Source organism: Balaenoptera acutorostrata, chromosome 4 (assembly GCF_949987535.1).
Source record: "Balaenoptera acutorostrata chromosome 4, mBalAcu1.1, whole genome shotgun sequence".
NCBI classification, from domain to species: Eukaryota; Metazoa; Chordata; class Mammalia; order Artiodactyla; family Balaenopteridae; genus Balaenoptera; species Balaenoptera acutorostrata.
The window spans coordinates 22303960-22328499 of record NC_080067.1 but is presented as its reverse complement, the minus strand read 5'-3'; the positions used below and the strand labels follow the sequence as shown (position 1 = coordinate 22328499).

The 24540-nt window shown below is 43.3% G+C and overlaps 1 protein-coding gene across 2 annotated transcripts in view; it reads right to left on the bottom strand.

The window, feature by feature from the left end:
• The window catches only part of PCCB (propionyl-CoA carboxylase subunit beta), an 85585-nt gene extending 70836 nt beyond the window's left edge, over positions 1 to 14749 (bottom strand). For both annotated transcript variants that reach the window (XM_007170359.3, XM_057545019.1), the window contains exons 1-5: positions 14534 to 14749; positions 11941 to 12060; positions 10877 to 10945; positions 8072 to 8128; positions 5930 to 6043 (exon numbers count right to left, since the gene is read on the bottom strand). In XM_007170359.3, the coding sequence (XP_007170421.1) occupies positions 5930 to 6043; positions 8072 to 8128; positions 10877 to 10945; positions 11941 to 12060; positions 14534 to 14719 (546 nt within the window). In that variant the 5' untranslated portion in view covers positions 14720 to 14749. The remainder of the gene's footprint in view (positions 1 to 5929; positions 6044 to 8071; positions 8129 to 10876; positions 10946 to 11940; positions 12061 to 14533) is intronic.
• Positions 14750 to 24540: the final 9791 nt, after the last annotated feature.

Genomic DNA, 24540 nt, shown 5'->3' with positions numbered 1-24540 from the left:
AACACATATATATGGAATCTAAAAAAAAATGGTTCTGAAGAACCTAGGGGCAGGACAGGAATAAAGATGCAGATGTAGAGAATGGACTTGAGGACACGGGGAGGGGGAAGGGTAAGCTGGGATGAAGTGAGAGAATAGCATTGACATATACACACTACCAAATGTAAAATAGCTAGCTAGTGGGAAGAAGCTGCATAGTACAGGGAGATCACTTCGGTGCTTTGTGACCACCTAGAGGGGTGGGATAGGGAGGGTGGGAGGGAATGCAAGAGGAGGGGATATGGGGATATATGTATGCATATGGCTAATTCACTTTGTTGTGCAGCACAAACTAGCAAAACATTGTGAAGCAATTATACTCCAATAAAGATGTTAAAAAACATTAAAAAAATAGAATTGACACTTAAAAAAAAAGTTACGGAGGTGGACAATGGTAGGTGCATAAAATTATGAATGCATTCAATTCCACTGAACTGTACATTTTAGAATGTCTAAGTTTAGGGACTTCCCTGGTGGAACAGTGGATAAGACTCTGTGCTCCCAATGCAGGGGGCCTGGGTTCGATCCCTGGTCAGGGAACTAGGTCCCACATGCATGCCACAACTAAGAGTTCACATGCCACGACTAAGGAGCCCAGCGAGCCGCAACTAAGGAGCCCGCCTGCCACCACTAAGACCTGGTGCAACCAAATAAATAAACAAATATTAAAAAATAAATGTCAACTACAATTGGCACTTGCCATCTACCTCTACAAGGATTAAATCTTGTGCATTTGCAGCTGCTGACTTTCAACACCACCCCGAAAGGAGTTCAGGGTGGAGAGCTGAAATTAGGAACTCCGTGCTCTGGGAAAAACTGGCAGAACAGGTCTTCAGAATGTTAGATATTTTCAGGAGCCAATTTTATGAGATCAATTCTTTTTTTTTTTTTAATATTTATTTATTTATTTATGGCTGTGTTGGGTCTTCGTTTCTGTGCGAGGGCTTTCTCTAGTTGTGGCAAGTGGGGGCCACTCTTCATCGCGGTGCGCGGGCCTCTCACTATCGCGGCCTCTCTTGTTGCGGAGCACAGGCTCCAGACGCGCAGGCTCAGTAATTGTGGCTCACGGGCCCAGCTGCTCCTCGGCATGTGGGATCTTCCCAGACCAGGGCTTGAACCCGTGTCCCCTGCATTAGCAGGCAGATTCTCTACCACTGTGCCACCAGGGAAGCCCCTGAGCCCAATTCTTGCATCTCCTCATATCTAGAAAAACACTAAAATCCTTCATGGTGACATCTGCTCCTTGTGACTAGCAGTAACTTTCATGAGACTAGCAGAAAACTTCTACAAAAAATATGTGCTTGATTACATGTTTTCCCCCTTCACCAAAATCACATATATACAGACCTTCCCTCCTACCTCTTTGGAGCAGTTTCTCAGAGCTATCTGGGATGCTGTCTCCCGAGCTGCAGTCCTCATTTTGCCCCAAATTAAACTTAACTCGCAACTCTCACATTGTGCATTTTTTTTTAAGTTGACACAACTTTTAGTTTGTGAACAGTTTTTAAGTCCACAACTCTGAGGAACAGCAAAAAAAAAAAAAGGAAAAAAGAACAGAGGCTGAGGGACCTGTGGGAAATCAAATGTACCAACATACACATTATAAGACTATCAGAAAAGAAAGTGTGTTTCTGATGTAAGGATAAGCGTATACATCAATGGAAAAAAACTGAGTCCAGAAATAAACCCTTATATTTATGGTCAATTGATTTTCTTTCCACCAAAGTGCCAGGACCATTCAGTAGGGAAAGAATAGTCATGTCAATTAATGGCGGTGGGACAAGGATGAATTTGGACCCGACCTCACACCATACTCAAAAATTAACTCAAAAGGGATCACAGACCTAATATAAGGCCAAAAACCTATAAAACCCCATGAAAAAAAACTGAGACAGGCTGGGAGCTGGGACCCTTTGCTGCAGTGCTGCAGTGCTTGCACGTGGACACACCTCTCCTCGAGCAACAAAATACAAGGAAACTACATGGGACTAAAAATAACTGCATGCAGGTGCAATCAGGGCAAATTCTGGACAAAAGATACAAAGAGACCAAAAAACGCAACTGCCACTTTTGAAGAGCCCGGAGCTAAAGCAGGGCACTGCACATGCCCCCTGCACACAACACCACCTAAAGGGTGGGCAGACCACCTAAGCCACCCCTCCAGCCCGACTCCCAGACACACCCCTACCCTCACCCCATGTAATGAAAAAGCTCGCCTGCACCCCCCTCAGTGAGCAAGCAAGCAAGGGAACCTGTTGTTTGTTCTCGCTCCCTCCTGCTGCAGCAGGGGCCCCAATAAAGCCTTGCCTGAATTTCTTGTCTGGCCTCTGACCAATTTCTATTGATTAAGGAGGCCAAGAACCCTGGTTGGTAACAAAACCACTAGACAAAATCTTCATGACTTTGTATTGGGCACAGTTCTTATATGAGAATAAAAGCATGACCTACAAAAGAAAAAAACTGATAAACTGGACTTTAAGATTTAAAACTTTTGCACTTAAAACGCCACCATTAAGAAATAAAAAGCCACAGGGACTTCCCTGGTGGCGCAGTGGTTAAGAATCCGCCTGCCAGTGCAGGGGACACAGGTTCAAGCCCTGGTCCAGGAAGATCTCACACACCGTGTAGCAACTAAGCCCGTGTGCCACAACTACTAAGCCTGTGCTCTAGAGCCCGCGAGCTACAACTACTGAGCACACATGCCACAATTACTGAAGCCCGCGTGCCTAGAGCCCATGCTCCACAACAAGAGAAGCCACCGCAATGAGAAGCCTGCGCACCGCAACGAAGAGTAGCCCCCACTCCCTGAAACTAGAGAAAGACCACACACAGCAATGAAGACCCAACACGGCCAAACATAAATGATAAATTAATTAATTAAAAAAAAATAAAAGAAATAAAAAGCCACAGACTAGTAAAAAATATTTGAAAATCATATATCTGATAGAGGACTTGTATCCTGAATGTATAAAGAACTCTTACCCAAAATCCAATTACAAAATGAGCAAAAGATCTGAACAAACATTTCAGCAAAGAAGATATACAAATGACTACCATGTACATAAAAAGATACTCAACAGGATTAGTCAGATGGGAAATGCAAATTAAAACCACAGAGAGATACCACTACTTACCACTGAAATGGCTATAATGGAAAAGATTGACAATACTATGTGTCAACAAGGATGGGGAAAACCTGAAACCTTCAATTACACTGCTTGTGGTAATATAAAAGGGTACAGTCACTTTGGGAAAAAATTTGGCAGTTTCTTAAAAAGTTATACATAAACTTACAATGAAACCGAGCAGGACCCTGTGAGGCCCTCCCAAGTACAAAAGCCTTTCTGTGTCCCCCATTTCTTGTTTGTAGGAAAAAGGTTTTAGCCTCCTAGACCTTCCCTGAGTTCCAAAGGACAGACTCAAATAGTTACTAATTAGGGGATTGAGGGAATGCAGAAAGAAATAATAGTGCGGCATGGGGCCTGGGCCTGGTTCCTCCTCAGAGGATGTGCATAACAATTTGATACATATCTCTGAGTTCTTCTACAGGAACTCAGGTCCCCTGAGCACAAGCATGCGGACCCCAGACTGGTTGGAACCGGAAGGTTGATGACTGAGATTCCTGAAACACCACCCTGCTACCTCACCACCAACCAATCAGACACACACACCCTGCTACTCCCCTCCCTCACCTTCCCCTTAAAAACTCTTCCCTGAAACCCATGGAGGAGTTCAGGTCTTTGCTTGGCCCTACAATAAACTTTTCTCCGCTCCAGTCTCCGACATTTCCATTTGTTTGGCTTCACTGTGCATTGGGCACAAGAACTTGGGTTCAATAATTTGATCCAACGATTTCACTCTTAGGAATCTACTCAAGGGCTATGAAAACATATGTCCACACAATGAGTTATATACAAATGTCCATAGCAGCATTATTTATGACATTCAAAATGTAAAAACTACCCAAATGTCCATCAACTAGTGGATGGATAAACAAAATATGGTATATGTATATAATATTATTCAGCAATAAAAACAAACCACTGATACACAGTACAATATGAATGAACCTCAGAAACATTATGTTAAGTGAAGAGAGATGAAAAAACTGTAGAGGCAGAAAGCTGATCAGTGGCTACCTAGGGCTGGGTAGGAATTGACTGAAAACAGGCAGGAAGGATCTTTTTGGAGGGAAACATTCTAAATTGTAGACTGCGGGGATGGTTGCACAAGTTTCTTAAAAATCGTTGAAATGTATGCTTACAATGGATGGATTTTATGCTTCGTAAATTATACCTCAATAAAGCTGTTTTAAAAAAAAATCAAAAGTCATAGAAGACAGAGAAATTGAGAAAATGCTCCAGATTGAAGGAGATTAAAGATATATGACAACTAAAGGCAGTACTTAATCCTGGATTGGGGGGGAAGGGCGGGGAGGGGGGATAACTATAAAGGCCGTTATTAGGATCATTTGATGAAATATGAATAAGGACCACGAATAAGAATAATACTGATGAATCAATATGAAGTTTCCCAATGACTGTACTCTGTTTATATAAGAATGTCCTTGTTCTTAGAAAACATACAATGAAGGATTTAAGAGATAAAGGAGGCACAATCTCCAATTTACTCTCAAATGTTTCAGAAAAATATAACGTGCAAATATGTGCATACAGAGAGAAAATGATAGAGCAAACAGGCAAAATGTAAACAACTGGTGAATGTGGGTAAAAGACATACAGGAGTGCCTTTACTCCCCAGTGGGCTATCCCCAGAGCTCAAGTTTAAAGATTAAAAAGTAGGTTTAAGATCTACAAAGTGGCTTCTCAACGAACACAAGTACTCCCACAACTACCAGAGTATCGTACACAAAGTAAACACACATTTTTCTGACTGATCACAAAGGGCAGTGGCAGGGAATAAAACCCTCATAAGCCTGCAGGCCAGGGGATGTGATGGCAAGAACAGCTGGCCTGATTAGAAACAATGTCTGCCTGTCTCTGTCCTTTCTTTCCTCCCCTCCCTGGACATGCTGATCTGTCCCTTCTCTCAAGTTCACATCTGGCAGTATCTCTCCCTCACCCCAACCTCCCTTACTATACTCTCACAATGCACTTCCTACACAATGCACTTCCTACTTCAAATAATGCATTTAATGCTTGTGTTTCTTTTCATTTCTTTCTCTTTTAGTCTGTAAGAAAGCAGATATCTGAAATGATGTTCACCAAATGCTTCTGAATGGTGGGATCTCGGGTGATGGTGGGATTTCTTTCTTCTTTGTACTACAGCTTGAACTTTGTATAATGATCTTGTAATGTCTTAACCAAAACAAAAAAAAATAAAAAACAAAAAACATTGCTTTTTTAAAAACTGTTAATTCTATAGATACATGTATATGTATAACTGAATCACTTTGCTGTGCATCTGAAACTAACATAACATTGGTCATCAACTATACTCTGATATAAAGTAAAGTTAAAATAATAATAATAAAATTCTTAATTTTTAGCAAGTCAGTTCATTTTAATCTTTTATATTCCCTCCTCCTTGCTTTTGAAAAAAAAAATATTTAGGTGACTTTCCCTTCTGAATAATCTTTAATTTTGTTTTCCCCTATAAGTATCAGTGGCCTCTATGAAAGAAAAAGAAAGATAACCCTCCCCACCTTATCAGTTCCCCCGACCAGGGATTGAACCAGGGCCACAGCAGAGTCCTAACCACTAGGCCACCAGGAACCCCCATCTCTCTTGCTTTCCATCCACCCTTCATGCCACCCCAATGACACAGGAAGGAGCCACAGGACACAGTGAGGTAAGATGGGGAAGCTCTGACCAGGACGCAGCTTAGAGAACTCTCTGTACTCTTCCATTCTCCATTAACGGTTTCTCACCAGAAAGATGTCTGCGTAGCCAGCCAAAGACTCTACTCCCTCTTGGATCCGTGCTCCTCCAGAGTCATTCAGTCCAATCACCGGAGCCCCCACTGTCATGGCTTGGTCCATGATCTGAGATAGCAGAAAAATCTTTTGTGAGACAACTGATCCTGTTATGAAAAACAGCATTTACAAAGCACCATGGTGGTTTTCTGGAAAATGTTCTGAGTGTACTTTTCAAAACAGGAGTCCATAACGCTGGCTCCATTCCACATGATGATTGGGTACCTCGTGGAAGACAGAAAATCAGATATTTAAACCGCTGATTAAAGCCCCCCAAGCAGCCAAGAGCCAAAGCACTTCCCATTTGCAGGGGCGAAGACTGTTCATGGCAACCATTTCTAGAGCCTCAGGTCCAGGCTGTAATATTTTTTCAGCCTGGGCCTGAACAAAATAATATTTTGAACTGATAGACAGAATGGCAAAGCAGTATTTTTGTGAAAGTAAATGTGGACCCATCTATTAACTGGAGGCCAGGCCCAGGCCTTTTACTTCTAATAAGACAGATTTTCCTCGTGGGTCAGTAGTTGACAGCCTAATGAGCAACATTTCTAACAGTCCTTGAGAATTTACAAAGCACTTTCACTTCCATTATCTCATTTAGCAATCACAACAGAGGCAATAAGAAGGGGAAATTAGGAAGGTTTAAAAGTTTAGTGATTGGCCCAAGGTCTCAGGAGTAACACATGACAGGACCACACCGAGAAGCCAGGTATTCCATTACACAGGGAAGCCCTGCCCAGCTACTAAGAGTCAACTCTACCTTTATTCCAAAACTCCCCAAATATGATCTACACTTTTATTCACCACCAGAGCATCTCATCTGTAGCAGCAGTTTTTAAACACCATCACGTAATCCTTGCACTGCTTTTTTAGTACCTGGATTCTCCACCTAGACCATGGGTTCTTTACTTGGGGTCCTCAGAGCTTGTAAGGAGCCTGTGAGTAGATTTCAAGGAGTCCATGAACTTGGAAAATTTTACATTTTATTAACCACAGCAGTATTAGAAATACCTGTGACTTTGTCATTAATAGAAGCCACAGATTTTTATGCCACATTAAAGTTGCTGCAAATATCTTTTTTTTTTTTTTTTGGCCACACCGCACGGCATGTGGGATCTTAGTTAACCTCTGGACCACCAGGAAATTCCCACTTTCTGGTGGGTCCCACTTTCTGGCAGATATTTTGAAATATCGTTTTCAACTCATGCCAACTTTGAAATTATAGCAGTTTATCCACTGCTAAATCTCGTTATTTAATTCATTAATAAGGAAGCATATATATTACAAATGTGATTTTTTAATTTTCAATCTCTTGTAATCCTACATTTTACTTTATGCATGTGTAAAAATGAGGGTCCAGGGACTTGCCCAGCAGTCCAGTGGTTAAGACTTCACCTTCCAATGCAAGGGGTGCAGGTTCAATCCCTGGTCGGGGAGCTGATATCCCACATGCCTCATGCCAAAATACCAAAACATAAAACAGAAGCAATACTGTAACAAATTCAATAAAGACTTTAAATTTTAAAAAAATATAAAAAATGCGGGTCTGGCTTCACCAGCCTGCCAAAGGGATCCATGCTACAAAAAATCTTAAGACCTCCTGCCCTGGACTGAGGGCACCTTCAGGTCAGCACCACATCCTGCACACCTCTGCCCCACCCCATGTGACTGATAAAAGTATTGAGTTTGTTTTCAATATTAAATACTTACTTTGGGGGCTTCCCTGGTGGTGCAGTGGTTAAGAATCTGCCTGCCAATGCAGGGGACACAGGTTCGAGCCCTGGTCTGGGAAGATCCCACATGCCGCGGAGCAACTAAGCCTGTGTGCCACAGCTACTGAGCCTGCGCTCTAGAGACCGTGAGCCACAACTACTGAGCCCATGTGCCACAACTACTGAAGCCCGTGCGCCTAGAGCCCACGCTCTGCAACAAGAGAAGCCACCACATTGAGAAGCCCGCGCACCACAACGAAGAGTAGTCCCTGCTCACCGCAATTAGAGAAAGCTCGCATGCAGCAACGAAGACCCAACACAGCCAAAAATAAAATAAAAATTTTTTTTAAAAAAGAAAATTTATAAAAAATAAATAAATACTTACTTTGCAGATCTTTTGGGCATGTGCTCCGGACAGGCTGCCTCCAAAAACTGTAAAATCCTAAAAAGAAAACAAATCAAAAAATAATATGGAGTGACTAGCCAGAGATGAAGACCCAAAAGGAGGAGGAAATGGAAAATTCATAGATAAAAGTTTTTAAAGGATTTTCAGAAGTTTAAAAGATTAGGGGAAAAGTGTGACATAAAGTATTCCATAGAATGAATAGTGAATAAAATGTCTTAAAAGGAGTTCATGTAATGTGAAGAGCAAAAGACCTAGTCTTTGTATACAAAAATGACTTGTAGCTCTGAGGGAAGGAAAACTTTTCAGGCAGAATTAACCCAAAAAAATCAGATTCTGTGGAGGTCAAACAGACATTTCTATTACTAGGAAATATCTGCTATTTTGACAAAGGAGGTGAAAGAAGTGAATCAGAGTCCTCACTGCTTCTTCTTGCTTCTGGATTTTCATTACCTTCTGATATAAAAAGCTTCTTGCAGGAATGACCTCCTTCCTAAACTCCCATCAAAAAGATAGTAGGGAATTAAAAACACATTCAGCCCATGAGGACAAAAAAAGGAAGAGGAAACAACAGCAGAAGAGAGTGAACAAATGAGGGAAGTGAAAGCACAAGAATATCTGACTTGGAGCAAATGGAAGCCTTTACACCTGCAGAGGGAGTAACCACAGGAGGGGACAGCCCAGGAACTACAGAAAGTGCGGTGGAAAGCAGACTGACAGAAGTCTGTGTTGGGAGCAGTTAGACCCCACAGGGCCTCTTCTTCACCTGGAGAGGAGAAAGGAGGTTTACTCTCTAAAGAAACTTAACCAGAGGGCTTCTGGAGTCACAATCCCCAGGCACAAAAGGCAGCAAAGGCAAGGCTGAAAACAGGTGAGATGCCTAATCTGTACAGTGAATGATGAGCCACTGCTGGCCCTTCCTTCCTCCCACCCACCTCCCCCAGAACACATCTAAAGCCTATTTATCACACAAAAGACTGCGACTGCTTCTCTGGAAAAACAGAAGCTCCCCGCAGAAAAAAATGCCTGCAGATGTTAACATTTGGGGGATCACTACAAAAAAGCTGACCCATCACTCCTCCCCCGCAGTATCCTTCAGGGCCTACTTCACATGCCCCATTTTCCCTAAAGCTTTCCTGGATCTGGATGTGATCTTCCCTTGTCCTGAGCCCATGGCACTTGCCCAGAACCTCTCACCGGCTATCGGTAACTGTAGCCACTCCTGTTCTGCCCCATTCTACCTACAAAATGATTAGCTTCTCCAGGGCAAGAACTGTCTCAGTCATCTCCACCTCCCCCTCACTCCCACCCAAACCCACGGGCGTAAGAGGTGCTCCAAAGCATCAATGCAATGAATTTTTGTTATCTCCTTAATAGTTAAGGGAAGATTGTGCCCAGAAAGCACAATAGCCTTCTTTGTTCTAGCTATCTTACTAATGGTTCCTTCTATACAATTCTTTGCCTAGCTCTCATAAATTACAGAAGAGAGATGATCCCTTCTAGTTAGGCATTCGGCAGACCCATTTAGAACACAGTTTTAAAATATTTTAAAAGTAATTCTATTAGCAAATGAGTACTGTCTAAATAACTCTTAAAATGATCAAGTATAATTATTTTACTCTCAAACACGGAAAACATTCTAGGTTCCTAAATAAGCTCTATACCTTTAAGATCTGTAAAAGAAACTAAATATTTAGAATTATACACATATTTCCAACTCTTAGTGGAGAAAAAAATCAAACAAAAAATAGTATACAATATGTTCTTTGTGTTAGTTTTCTACTGCTGCTGTAACAAATTACCACAAATTCAGTGGCTTGAAACAACACACATTCATTATCTTACAGTTCTGTAATTTAGAAGTCCTACATGAGTCTCAGTGACCTAAAATCAAGGTTAGCAGGGTTATGCTCCTTTCTGGAGGCTCCAGAGGAGAATCTGCTGTCTTATCTTTTCCAGCTTCCAGAGACCATCTATTTACATTCCTCACCTCATGACCCCCTTCCTCCCTCTTCTAAGCCAGCAACGGCAGACCAAGTCCTTCTCACATAGCATTACTCTGACCTCCCCTTCTGCCTCTCTCCCACTTTTAAGGGCCCTTGTGATTACACTGGGCCCACCTGGATAACCCAAGCTATTCTAAGGTCAACTGATTAGTAACATTAATTCCATCTGCAAGCTTAATTCCCCTTTGTCAGGTAAAATTACATATTCACGGGTTTCAGGGATTAGAATTTGGATATATTTGCAGGCCATTATTCTGCCTACTACATTCTGCCTACTACATACATCCTATGGTGTCCGTGTGAAGAGACTGTATGTCTTGATGCAGCCTAACAAAAATTGTTTGAACTCTTTCATGAAAGCCTAAAACTCAAGGGGCCTGTGGCTCTGAGAGTCAAAATCCCCTCTGCCCAAGCTGCATCCGCTGCACTCCCTCAGGTCCACACAACCTGCCCAGGACACGGCTGCCCTCCCGGCACGCACCCAACATGCCAAGAGGAATCTCACTCACTTGGATAAACTCCTGGTTCCTGGGACTTCTTAGATGACTACTGCCCTGTGATCCTCCCCCAAACCGACTAAGGAGTCTTTCTCCCTAATTAAAAACACCCTATTACATTATAAAAGTGTAATACGCTGGACATACGCTCTAAGAAACAAAGTAATTCCCTCACCTGCCCCAACTACGGGCAAGTTTTCATTCCCCAGGACTGTTTTCTTCTCACATATTTTGTTCCTGGCTCTGCCCTCGAGGAAACCTCAGCCAATTAGAGTATGAAATACCTGACTGAAGACATAAACCAATCTTCCATTGATTCGGCCCCGTCCAGTGACCACACTGTCTCCAGGAAACTACCAGAAAAATAGAAAAATAAAAGTTAAAAAAACCAAATACTTCTCTTAATTAATTTCGCAGTTATGCCCCAAGGAAAGACTCCCCCTAAAAAAAAAAAACTACACCCCAAATTCCTTAAAATTCAATATGAATAAAGAACATGAAGGAATCCCCGCTTCCCCCCTCAGCTCTGCAACAGCAAGCATTGGGCTACTGCTTCATCAACAGAACACTGTAGTCTTGGGCCTCACCCTCCTTCCCAAAAGCAGAATAATCAGGGGACCCCCTAGGGACGCCACTACCAAACGCTCACAGGAGGAAGGAGAATATATAACAAAACATGGCAACTTCTACAGAGCCACACATCCCACCCCCAAACCTTAAAAAGGCAAACCTGTCATTTTGCTTGGAATTCTGACAGTCACTGTGTGGCCCATAATGGCTCAAATGGAGCCAGCAAGTTTAGTGCCAAGGTTACAAATCTTTGATCATAGTCTTGAAAATAAATGAACCAAAAGCGAGTCCAAAGAACTCTGTGCACCATGGAGAACACCCAACTAAAGGAACAAGTGTTGGTAACTCTGACCTCCAAAACTCCAAGGCATAAACTTAAAGTATGTCAAAAGAGGCGACTGGTTAGCCTTTAGGGGTCCCTGGTGCCTAGGCAGACCAGAACACAATCAAAAAAAATTCTCAACTCTCCTTCTAAGTTTGTCATTCTATACCAGCGAGAACTGTGAACCCACACCGGAGCCCTGGGAGCTGGGCCAGAGTCACCCTGCACAAGGTATGAGTAGTGCACCCACATTCCTTCATCTGTAGACAAAGTTGAGTGGGGAACCTGGAGGCCCCAGCAGTGCTTCTCAAGAGGCACTTCTGCAATTCCAGGGCCCCACGCTTGAAAATGTTTCAATGTATCCTGAAAGGACTTCATTAATCTAGTGTGTCGAACTGCAGGGCCACAGCTGGTAAGTGAAACCTGGAGGCTTGCACCACCACTGTGAACAGATACCTTATTCTTATCAGCAGCCATTCCAAAATCTGCACATCTGTGTTCCACAAACATGTCGCTCTCAACAAAACTGCCGGGGTCCAGCAAGAGACTGATCCGCTCTCTGGCCGTTAGCTTTCCCTAAAATGCAACAAAAATCGCTCAGTGATGTCATCGTAGACAAAAGTCAGTAAGCGAGGAGTGCTCATCGGAGGGCCAGGAGGACTAGTTTTTGCCTTCACCCCATGTGAAAGCCTCTGTTCCATAAACCTGCCCAAGAGAAAGGTGTTATCAGTAGAATTCAGCCAGTAAGGAAATCAGGGCAAACCGGCTGTTCCAGGAGCCACTAACTGTGGAAGCAAATTAAGGGAGTAGGAGGAAAAGGCAGAGAGGAGAAGTGGGGGTAAGGAGAGCCTGACCCTGGAACAAGATAACGAGTTCTACAAACATTTACTGGAGACCCAAGGAGCAGTAAAAAGGAGAACGCAGAAGCAGGAGATAGAAAACTAAAGCAGGCTTCACGAAGGGTCTGAGGCTACACCCCCAGGTTCACAAGCTTCTTCTAAGGAGCCCCACAGAAGCTCACCTCACTAGGGTCCAGCCCCAAGGACACTTCCTGGTTCTTCTCCTGCCTCCTCCAGGGTCTTCTCCTACATTGGGGGCCCTGCTTAGGGACCCTACCCCTGACAGTGACTCTGTGATACACAGACAACCCCACAGCAGAGAGTGGCTTAGTAGAAAAAGAGTGGGACAGAGAGTGCTAAAGAGCTCACTTGAGAGGAGTTAAAAAGTGGTTCTTGGAGGGGGTGAGGTTGGAGACCTCAACCTGTCAAGAGCCTCCATTGCTTGGGCTCCCAAGCGCTTAGACCAAGACCAATAACCAGGCCCATTGTCTATCCCCGACCCCTGTTAAAAAAAAAAAAAACACCTCTAACTAGCTATATTTTCCCCTTAAGAAGGAAGCCAATGCCAGTGAGGTGGTATTAAAACAAAAAGGTAATCCTCTACACTACTGTGTAAAATAAGTTTTCAAGAAAGCAATTTGGCAACATATATCAGTGTTAAAAATATTCGTATCTTTCGACCCAGTAATTCCATTTCTGGGAATCTATCCTATGGAAGTAGTCCAAATATTGTGTAAAAGGGTATGGAGTAGGAGATTTAAACCAAGTAAGCCTCCTGACTAAGTCAGCCTTGGCAAAAGAAAAACAGTTTCTGGAGGCTGCATCTAAATCCAGTAAGATCCGTCTGGAAATGGGTGGGATGATGTTCCAGGGAGGGATTGAGCCATGGGCCCCAACAGAAAGAGTGCAGGGAGCACTGACAGGCCTTTCCAGAGGATAATCTAAAGTTCCCTCACAGAACTTCCCTGGAGGTCCAGTGGTTAAGAATCCCCGCTTCCACTGCAGGGGGCACCCGTTCGATCCCTGGTTGGGAAACTAAGATCCCGCATGCCAACTAAGATCTCGCATGCCGCTCAATGCGGCCAAAAAATAATAATAATAAAATTCCCTCACCCCAGACACTGCCACCCCAGGGACCTCAGGGGAGGGAGGAAAAGCACTCCGGGCACCAGACACTGTCAACCAAATTTACATCTCACTCCCAAATGGCAAAAAGGAACTGTCACCTTCAGGCTCTTGTCAAATGGGCATTTACAACATCTAAATTAACACTCAAATTAGAGTTAATAAAGGGCCAGTGCAAATGTCCTCACTAAAGACCCCACTACCCCCACGCCTGTAAATTTATGCCTCAGTGTCCTTCACCTCTAAAAATTTCACTTTTGCATCTTCCAGGTTGATTATTTAACCTATCCAGCACATCAGGCCAGACTCACACGTGTCCGGGACGCAATGAGCAAGCCTCGTTTCAAGTCCCAAGTCACCGATTTGGGCCTCGCAGTACCCCGGGGAAGTGGGTGGCAGTGCCTCAGCTGCTCACTCCAGCCAAACTCTCAGAGTAACCTGAGCACCCCCAGGAAAAAACACCTGCTTCCGAAGGTGTCTTTCCTACCCAGCAAGAACGCTGATACCCTAAAGGAGGTTCGGCTGGCATTCGGGGGGCAGAGTTTCCACAAGTTCCCTGCGCACACCACACAGCCACCCCAGACGAATGTGGGTTTGCCCATGTAACTTCCCCTGCCAAACGCCTTGATTTTCCTGCTTCCATAATGGAGCAAGAACCTACCACCACTCTTTCATGGGGCATGAGAAGAACAAGGTTTTTTTTTAAATTAAGTGCCTATCATTGCTTCACTGTCTTATTCCAGTAAGGTTACAAGGGGAGAATTATTACCATCTTCTATTTAGAATAAATTGACTCCAAAGGAGTAACTTGTCCAAAAGTTCATAGTTGTTAACTGGTAAGCAGCTGGAGCCCAGCCAGACCCGTCTAAAATTCCAAAGGGAAAGCAGACAGTGACAAAGCACAACCGTGCTTGTCCTGATTTCACCTGCCCCAGTATAAGGCAACAGGTTCACAAGGTGAACATCCTCGGCTCCGCCCCGCCCCTCGCGGCATCGCGCGGATTGGCTGGGAGGCCCCGTACGCCGCGAGCCGCGCACGCTGTGATAGGCCGCGACCGCCGGAAGCGGGCTGGCCTAGGACTCACTCGCTTATGCTGCGCGTCGATGCGGCGCTGCCCTCCTCCCAGTAGTGCGGCTTGACGCTTGTTCTCGATGCGCTCATTAACAGAGACAGGCTGGGTGCACACGCTGCGCACCGCGGCCCGGAGACTTCTCACTACAGCACTGAGCCTGATTCCGGGTGCCGCCACGCGCATTGCCGCCGCCGCCATTTTTGCCTTACCAGCGCACCTGAGTGCGCATGTGCGTTGTGTGCGCACCGCGAAGTCTGCGCCTGCGCAGTGTCGGCGGGACGTAGGGAGCCTCTGGGCTGGAATGCGGAGCGCGTTTAGCAGAAAGGCAGGAGAGTTCGAGACCCGAGGCTGCGCTAGGGCGTCACCCTGAGATGTGTGGGCCTGGTCAACCGATGTTGTGCCCGCCAGGCGGCACAGAAGAGCGACTTAGCCCTTGATTTTCTCTGGCTACCTAGACCCCTAGTTTTGTCCTCCCACTTTCTTTAGAAAATAAAGTTAACCAACGTTTGTTGAACACTGTACCAAGTGTTGCTTTAAGCATTTACCTGCATTAGCTTACTATCCTGATTTCACAGATGTAGCAAATGAAGCACAGAGAGGTAGAGTGATTTGATCAGCCAAGACTAGAGATGTAGTGGAACCAGGATTCAAACACAAATGTATTATGTACCACTTACTGAGCACCAGGCTTCAGCATCACCTGAAAGCGAGTTGGAAATGCAAACTTTCAAATTCTCAGGCTCCATCCAAGACCTACTGAATCAGAAATTCTGGGGGTGTTGCCAGCAATCTGTTTCAACAGATGGCCTGTAGGTGATTTTGATGCTTGCTCGAGTTTGAGAACCACTGCTCTAGGGATTTAGAACTGAACTGTTGGGAGCTTGTCCATCTGTTTCCCCAGCCAACAGTCAGCTCTTCAAAGCAAAGAACAAGGTGTATATTTCACATTCTTAGCCACAGAAAACTGCCAAAGTTGATCATTAACCCCGCCGAGCTCCAGCTCACAGCCAGGGCCTTTGTAAAGTCCAAACTCTGGCCTGAGACTTTAACGTTAATAGAACTCAATTTAGCAAACATTTTTGAGCAGCTGCTATGTGCCAAGAACTAACCACTAGTATTTATTACTTTCCTGGAGTAGGAATTGTTCACCTACATATGCAGTGAAGCTGAGGGTCTAAGGCTTGAAGGCATGTGGCTGGACAAAGCCCACCTGCATCTCTCTGACTCCGTAGTAGATGCTCTTGGCCCTGCATCTGGGTCCCTGCTTTAAGGACCTTTCCAATCTAGACAGGTAGACAAAGGACCAGCCTGGTAGCACAGGGGAGAATTCAGGCAAGGCTGGGTGTGTAAAGGAGAGTTATCTCTGAGAAGGTAGCTGCATGCCAGGAATAATGGCCTGTTCAGATTCACACACATGGTTGAGTCCCCAGCTTTTGGAGAATGGTGGTACATGAGCCCGAAAAGCAGGGATGTAGTTACAGTGCGAAGAATTTTGCCATATTCAGACGCTGGGACTTGATTCGGGTTGGGGCATTGGAGCTCCTTTGTCCTAAGATGCTTTGCAGATCCCTCTCCTGTGGCACATCTCACACGGTGTTAACATTGTTCAGAACTCTTCCCAACTAAATTCCCAAGCCAGAGGGCAGGGACTGTGGCAGCTTGCTCACCACTGTGGCCCTTGCACCTGGAACAAGGCGCAACACACAGGAGGCCTTCAGAATGTATTTGTGGAATTGAACTGAGCTAGCAAATAGACAATAGCATGTTTTCTTCTATGCCTATTCATCCTTCCAGGCTCTCCTCAGGTATTTCCTCAAGGCAGTCTACACTGATCCTCCCTCTACCTGGGTTAGGGAAACTACCGGTCCCTCAGGAAGCAAGGAAGATTTTTTTCTTATTTAACTTGGAGTAACCAGCATTTAGCAGAAAGCCCAGCACAGAAGGGATCCAGAAACAACTGTTAGACTGAACCTAAGTGCTCCGTCCAGGTAGTTCTCTTTCCCTCCCCTTCTTTCTCCTCCCAGTCTTCTTTTTTGCTGTACTAGTGCCCCACCCATGGGTGCTCAATACAGAATTCTAAAGATCTATCATGTTATTTCTCCTACTTCAGATGCAAGACCCGGCCTAGGGTGGGTGGGAGGAGGAGGAGGAGGATTTATTTACCCAACAATTGCCCTTTGGAATCCTTGCATGCTCTGGCCTATTTTCCTGTCCCTAGTGCCCCTTCACTGAATTACTATGTCTGAGTTATTTCTACACTTCAAGACAGGAGTCACCCTGATCTGGCCATCCTATTCTTGTCAATGACCACTGTCAGCAAAAATGGGTGAAATAGAAGGAAGGAGTAAATTTGGAAGAGGTACCATATTTGGGAGAGTGTGTTAGTCTGAATCTTCAGAGACGCAGCTGCCAAGAGGGGAATTGAACATGTAAGAAATCAGTTAGGGGACCACCTGTGAGAGAAAATGGAGCAAAACCTGGGAGAGGCTGGGAGAACTATCAGTCAGGTTGCAATCCAACTCTGAACCCCAGTCAAGGAGAAAAAGAAGGAAGAAGGGGACTTCCCCGGTGGCGCAGTGGTTAAGAATCTGCCTGCCAATGCAGGGGACACAGGTTCGAGCCCTGGTCCGGGAAGATCCCACATGCTGCGGAGCAACTAAGCCCATGTGCCACAACTACTGAGCCTGTGCTCTAGAGCCCACAAGCCACAACTACCGAGCCCACATGCCACAACTACTGAAGCCCACGTGCCTAGAGCCTGTGCTCGGCAACAAGAGAAGCCACCACAATGAGAAGCCCACGCACCGCAACGAAGAGTAGCCCCTGCTCGCCGCAACTAGAGAAAGCCCACACGTAGCAACAAAGACCCAGTGCAGCCAAAAATAAATAAATAATAAAAAAAAAAAAAAAAAAAGAAGGAAGAAGGGTGACTAGGAGCTTTTTAGACTACTATGCAGTTTTAAGGAAAGTTCAGCAAGGCTGTTAAGTCCTGGAGCCAAAATATTTCTGCCCCTGATTGGATGGGAGCAGCCTGTGAGAGGCGTGGCCTCAGTGCAAATTCAGCAGTTAATTTCAGAATAAGGGCCAGAGCTCTCCGTCAATTAGGTGTAGTGCAGTACCGGTGTCTTCTCACCTTAGTGAGGTTTGCGTGGTAGGAGTAAAGAGTGTTAGAGGAAATTTTGGAGAGCAGCTACCATCCACGTGGGGGGAGAGGATTTTTTAAATGTTTCTTGTGCATTATGTATGCACTTCTCCCTTAGTGTTTTATTTTAAAAACTGAAGGGAAAAAAAGAAGTATTTTAAATTCACATTTTTTTCCCCTGAACTGTGTTTCTTTGGCTACTAAGATTGGGTTACAAGAGACCTGGCTTAAATTCCAGTTAAAATTGTTATCAACATGTGGAACCTGGTTTTCCCCAGACCACACACATTTTTCACACCATCTTGGAAAATCTTCGTCTTTTCTGGCTCCTAGGGCTCTGTGGGAAATGAACAGAACTGCCCTATCTTTTTTTCCAGAGGCAATTCCAGACATCCCTTCCACCCTTGCTGAGCTGCTCTTGCTTTGAAGTTTTTTTTTTTTTTTTGGCTGCATCGGGTCTAGTTGCGGCATGCAGGCTTCTCTCTAGTTGTGGCGCACGGGCTTCTCTCTAGTTGCGGCACATGGGCTTCTCTCTAGTTGTGGCATGCGGGCTTCTCTCTAGTTGTGGCGCATGGGCTCCAGAGCACATGGCCTCTGTAGTTGCGGCACGCAGGTTCTCTAGTTGTGTGTGGGCTCAGTAGTTGTGATGCGTGGGCTTAGTTGCCCTGTGGCATGTGGGATCTTAGTTCCCTGACCAGGGATCGAATCCACGTCCCCTGCATTGGAAAGTGGATTCTTAACCACTGGACCACCAGGGAAGTCCCCCTTTGAAGTTTTTGCCATCTGTTGGTACCACCTTTCAGCATTCCCTGACCTCTACAACACACCCTCCTGTCCCTTCTCTCATGATGTCTGTGTCAGGCTCACTTTTTCCCTCTAGTCAGGATTTTCCCTGTTAGTCAGGATTAGGGTTCTCCAAAGAAACAGAACTTTTAGGTGATAAATGATAGACAGATAGATAGATAGATAGATAGAGAGGTTTATTATAAGAATTGGCTCAAAACAACAATGAGGTACCACCTCACACCAGTCAGAATGGCCATCATTAAAAGTCTACAAATAACAAATGCTGGAAAGGGTGTGGAGAAAAAGGAACCCTCTTACACTGTTGATGGGAATGTGAGTTAGTGCAGCCACTATGGAGAACAGTTTGGAGGTTCCTCAAAAAACTAAAAATAGAGTTGCCATGTGATCCAACAATCCCACTCCTGGGCATATACCCAGACAAAACTATAATCTGAAAAGATACATGCACCCCTATGTTCATAGCAGCACTATTTACAATAGCCAAGACATGGAAACAACCTAAATGTTTCGTGACAGATGAATGGATAAAGAAGATGTGGTGTATATATACACAATGGAATATTACTCAGCCATTAAAAAGAATGAAAGAATGTCATTTGCAGCAAGAAGGATGGACCTAGAGATTATCATACTAAGGGATGTAAGTCACAAAGAGAAAGACAAATACCATATGATATCACTTATATGTGGAATCTTAAATATGCAAATGAACATATCTATGAAACAAAAACAGACTCACAAATATAGAGAACAGACTTGTGGTTGCCTAGGGTATGGGTGGCGGAGGGAAGGATTGGGAGTTTGAGATTAGCAAATGCAAACTATTATATATAGAATGGATAAACAACAAGGTCCTGCTGTATAGCACAGGGAACTATCAATATATTCAATATCCTGTGATAAACCATAATGGAAAAAAATATGAAAAAGAATAAATATATGCATAACTGAGTCACTTTAGTGTACAGCAGAAATTAAACATGACATTGTAAATCTACTATACTTCAATAAAATTAATTTAAAAAAAAAGAATTGGCTCATGTGGTTATGGAGGAGGAGAAGTCCCACTATCTACTGTCTGCAAGATGGACCAGAGCAATTAGGCAAGAAAAAAAAAAAAAAAAGGCATCCAAATTAGAAAGGAAGTAAAGCTGTCACTATTTGCAAATAAAATATTATATATGGAAAACACTAAAGACTCAACCAGAAAAACTCAGTAAATAAATGAACTCAGTAAAGTTGCAAGGTATAAAATCAATGTGCAAAAATGTGTTGCATTTCTTTAAACTAATAACAAGTTATCAGAAAGAAAAATTAAGATAACAACCCATTTACAATTGCATCAAAAAGAATAAAATACCTGGAAATAGGGTTTCCCTGGTGGTCCAGTGTTTAAGACTCTGTGCTTCTACTGCAGGGGGCACAAGTTCGATCCCAGGTCAGGGAAGATCCCACATGCTGCATGCTGCAGCCAATAAATAAATAAATAAATACGTGCATACATACGTACATACATACATAGATACCTGGGAATAAATTTAACCAAGGAGGTAAAAGACCTGTACATTGAAAACGATAAGATATTAATGAAAGAAACTGAAGAAGACACAAATTAATGGAAAGATATTCCACACTCATAGACTGAAAGAATTAATGTTGTTAAAATATTCATACTACCCAAAGCAATCTATAGATTCAACACAATCCCTATCAAAATTCCAATGACATTTTTCACAGAAATAGAACAAACAATCCTAAAATTTGCGTGGAACCACAAAAGACCCCAGTAGACAAAGCAATCTTGAGAAAGAAGAGCAAAGCTGGAGGCATTGTGCTCCTGATTTCAAACTTTATTAAAATCTATAGTAATCAAAACAGTATAGTATTGACATAAAAACAAACGTGTAGATCAATGGAACAGAATCAAGAGCCAACAAATAAACCCCACATATGTGATCAATTAATTTATAACAAAGGAACCAATGATATGCAATGGCGAAAGAACAGTCTCTTCAATAAACAGTGTTGGGAAAACTGGATATCCACATGCAAAAGAATGAAACTAGACCACTACCTTACACCACACACAAAAATTAACTCAGAATGGATTCAAGACTTCACTGTAAGAACTGAAACCACAATACTTCTAAAAGAAAACATAGGCAGTAAGCTCCTTGACATTGGTCTTGGCAATGATTTTTTGGATTTGACACCAAATACAAACGCAACAAAGCAAAAATAAACAGGTGGGGCTACATCAGACTAAAAAGCTTCTGCACAAAAAAAGAAACAATCAACAAAATGAAAAGGCAACCAACCGAATGAGAGAAAATATTTGCAAAACATATATCTGATAAGGGGTTAACATCCAAAATATATAGAAAGGGACTTCCCTGGTGGCACAGTGGTTAAGAATCCGCCTGCCAATGCAGGGGACACGGGTTTGATCCCTGTTCCAGGAAGATCCTACATGCTGCAGAGCAACTAAGCCCCTGAGCCACAATTACTGAGCCTGTGCTCTAGAGCCCGTGAGTCATAACTGCTGAAGCCCATGCACCTAGAGCCTGTGCTTCACAACAAGAGAAGCCACTGCAATGAGAAGCCCACACACCGCAACAAAGAGCAGCCCCCGCTCGCCACAACTAGAGAAAGCCCGTGCACAACAACAAAGACCCAATGCAGCCAAAAATAAATAAATAAAATAAATAATTTTTTTAAAACATAGAGGAGTCAGCATTTGCAATAAATATTAAAGGATGGATGGAATTTTTAAACAATAAAGTAACATGAATATTAAAAAAATAGAGAGTGAGAACTCATAACTCAACAGCAAAATAATAATAATAATCTGATTAAAAAATGGACAGAGGATCTGAATAGACATTTTTCCAAAGAAAACATACAAATGATTAATGGGTACATGGAAATATGCTCAACATCACTAATCATCAGGGAAATGCAAATCAAAACCACAATGAGGTTTTAGCCTCACACCTGTTAGAATGGCTATTACCAAAAAGTTAAGAAATAACAAGTGTTAGTGAGGATGTGGAGAAAAGGGAACACTTGTGCACTCTTGGTAGGAATGTAAATTGATACAGCCACTACGGAAAACAGTATGGAGGTTCCTCAGAAAACTAAAAACAGAACTGCCACGTGATCTAGCAATTCCACTTCTGGGTATTTATCCAAAGAAAATGAAAACACTAATTTGAAAAGGTATATGTACCACCATGTTCACTGAAGCATTATTTACAATAGCCAAACTAGCTTAGGCAGATGGAAACTGCCTAAGTGTCTACCAATCGATAAATGGATAAATAAAATATTATATTATATATGTATATTATATATATATGAATATTGTTCAGGCATGAGGAAGAACGAAATCTTGCAATGGGTGGACCTTAAGGGTTTTATGCTAAGTGAAATAAGTCAGTCAGAGAAAGACAAATACTGTATGATCTCATTTATATGTGGAATCTTAAAAAAAAAAAGAGCTCAGATTGGTGGTTACCAGAGACAGAAGGGGGGGGGGCAAAATTGGTGAAGGGGATCAAAAGGTACAAATTTCCAGGAATAAAATAAATAAGTCATGGGGATGTAATGTACAGTATGGTGACTATAGTTAATAATACTGTATTTCATATTTGAAAGTTGCTAAGAGAGTAGATCTTAAAAGTTCTCATCACAAGAAAATAAATTTGTAACTATGTATGGTGATGTATGTTAACTAGATTTGTTGTGGTGACCATTCCACGATATATACAAATATAGAATCATTATGTTGTATACCTGAAACTAATATAATGTTATATGTCAATTATATCTCAATTAAAAAAGAAAACACTCTATAATATTCATAGTGTATTGCATGTTTACACATGTATCAATGAATATTAAAGATTATATGGTCTTATTTTAAAAAAAAGAAAGAAAGATGGAGAACCATGAAAGCCTGTTGTGCAATTCAGTTTGAGTCCAAAAGTCTTAGAAAAGGAGACTGGAGAGTGAATGATGTAAGTCTCCACCTGGGTCCAAAAGCCCTAGAATCAGGAATGCAGATGTCCTAGGGCAGGAGAAAATGGATGTCTCAGCTCAAGCAGAGAATTTGGCCTTCCTCTGCCTTTTTGACCTACTCAGGCCGCCAATGGATTGGACGATGCTCACCCACATTGGTGAAGATGATCCTTTTTTACCCAGTATACTCAATCAAATACAAACCTCTTCTAGAGACACCTCACAGACACACCCAGAAATAATGTTTACCAGCTATCTGGGCATCCCTTAGCCTAAACATAATTAGTTTCACACATCAAATTAACCATCACACCTGCCTTTCACCACTATTCTCAGAGAGTTCATTCAGCCTTTATACCAATATCTTCTGGCTACCTGGCCTGAGAATGCCTCAGCTTCCTCAACAAGAAGGGTCTTCAGCTCTGTTCCACTTCAGCCACCCACAAGCTGGGCCTTGTAATCACCAAGAATTGCTCCACTTCCAGAACCTGGAACCCGGAGGTTCTCTCTACCACCCCTTTCATCCTACCTTCCCCCAATACCCATTCTTCATACTGAATCTGGTCCATTCCCTCAATAGAACCTTTTAATTCCCACAGTATAACTATTTAAACTCTACCTACTCTAGCACTCTAGCCTCCCTCAACTCCTTTCCATCACGATCACCATGCCAGGACCTCCCTGGTGGTCCAGTGGCTAAGACTCTGCACTACCAGTGCAGGGGACCAGGGTTCCATCCCTGATCAGGGAACTAGATCCCACATGCCGCAACTAAAGATCCTGCATGCTGCAATGAAGATCCCACGTGCCGCAACTAAGACACGGCACAGCAAAATAAATAAATATTTATTTTAAAATTTAAGAAAAGATCACCATGCCAAGGCCCAACCCTGGGTCACCGCTTCCTTTGGATCACTCTGATTCTGCTCACAGACTGCCCACAGTTGCTGGAAGAAGTCAGAAAAATCATACCAGGTACATTAGTTTCCTAGAGCTGCCGCAACCTATTACCACAAAATTGGTGCCTTAAAACAACAGAAATTTATTTTCTCACAGTTGTGGAGGACAAGAGACCAAAATTATGGTGTCAGCAGGGACAATCTGCCTTCAAAGGCTCTAGAGGAGAATCTTTTCTTGTCTCTCCCAGCTTCTGGCGGTTCCTGGTTGTTCCACTTCCAGGACCTGGAACCCGGAGGTTCTCTCTACCACACCTTTCCTCCTACATTTCACATACCCTTTCTTCATACTGAATCTGGTCCATGCCCTGGTGTTCCTAAGGTTGTGGTAGCATCACTCCAATCTCCATCTTCACATGGGCTTCTTCCCTGTGTCTCCTTGTCTGTGATCTCCCTCTTCCTTTTCTTGTTAGGGTAACAGTCACTGGATTTAGGGCCCACCCTAAATCCAGGATGACTTCATCTCGAGATCAATAACAAGATTACATATGCACAGATCTATTTCCAAATAAGGTCACATTCACAGAGGTACCAGGGGTTAGGGCTTGGACATACCTTTTGGGGGGACATCATTCCCAACACTACACTAGGTCACTGCAGATTCTTGCCTTGCTGTTCTCCTCAATGCTATCTCTGCATGTCCAAATCTAATGCCTCCAGTTTCAAGCACCATTTCTTCCGCAAAACATTTCCACAATTTCCCATTATAAGCAACCTCTTCTTTCTCTAAACTCCCATCTGTTTTTTGTTCCTAATTTATAGCTTTTATCAATTTCTACCTTCTATTGATGATATCTGTGTAAGAGAGCCTTACACTTTCTCTGGTTACCTGGGTTGCAGAAAGTGTCTCACTAGCAGACTTCAGTGTGGAATCTTAGCTCTGGCTTGAATCATTTATGTTGTTCCTGCCGCCATTGAACATGCTGCCCTGGCTCCTCTATCCTAAAGGTCCTTGTCTTTCTCAACAAAAAGAGGCTTATGATTCTTAGTGATTCTTATTCCCTAACCAGTTCTCTGTCTTCCTACCTCTTTGCTTCTGCTTTCCCTCAGTGCTCCGCTCAGCAACCTGTCCCTTTTCTACTTCCACCTCTCAA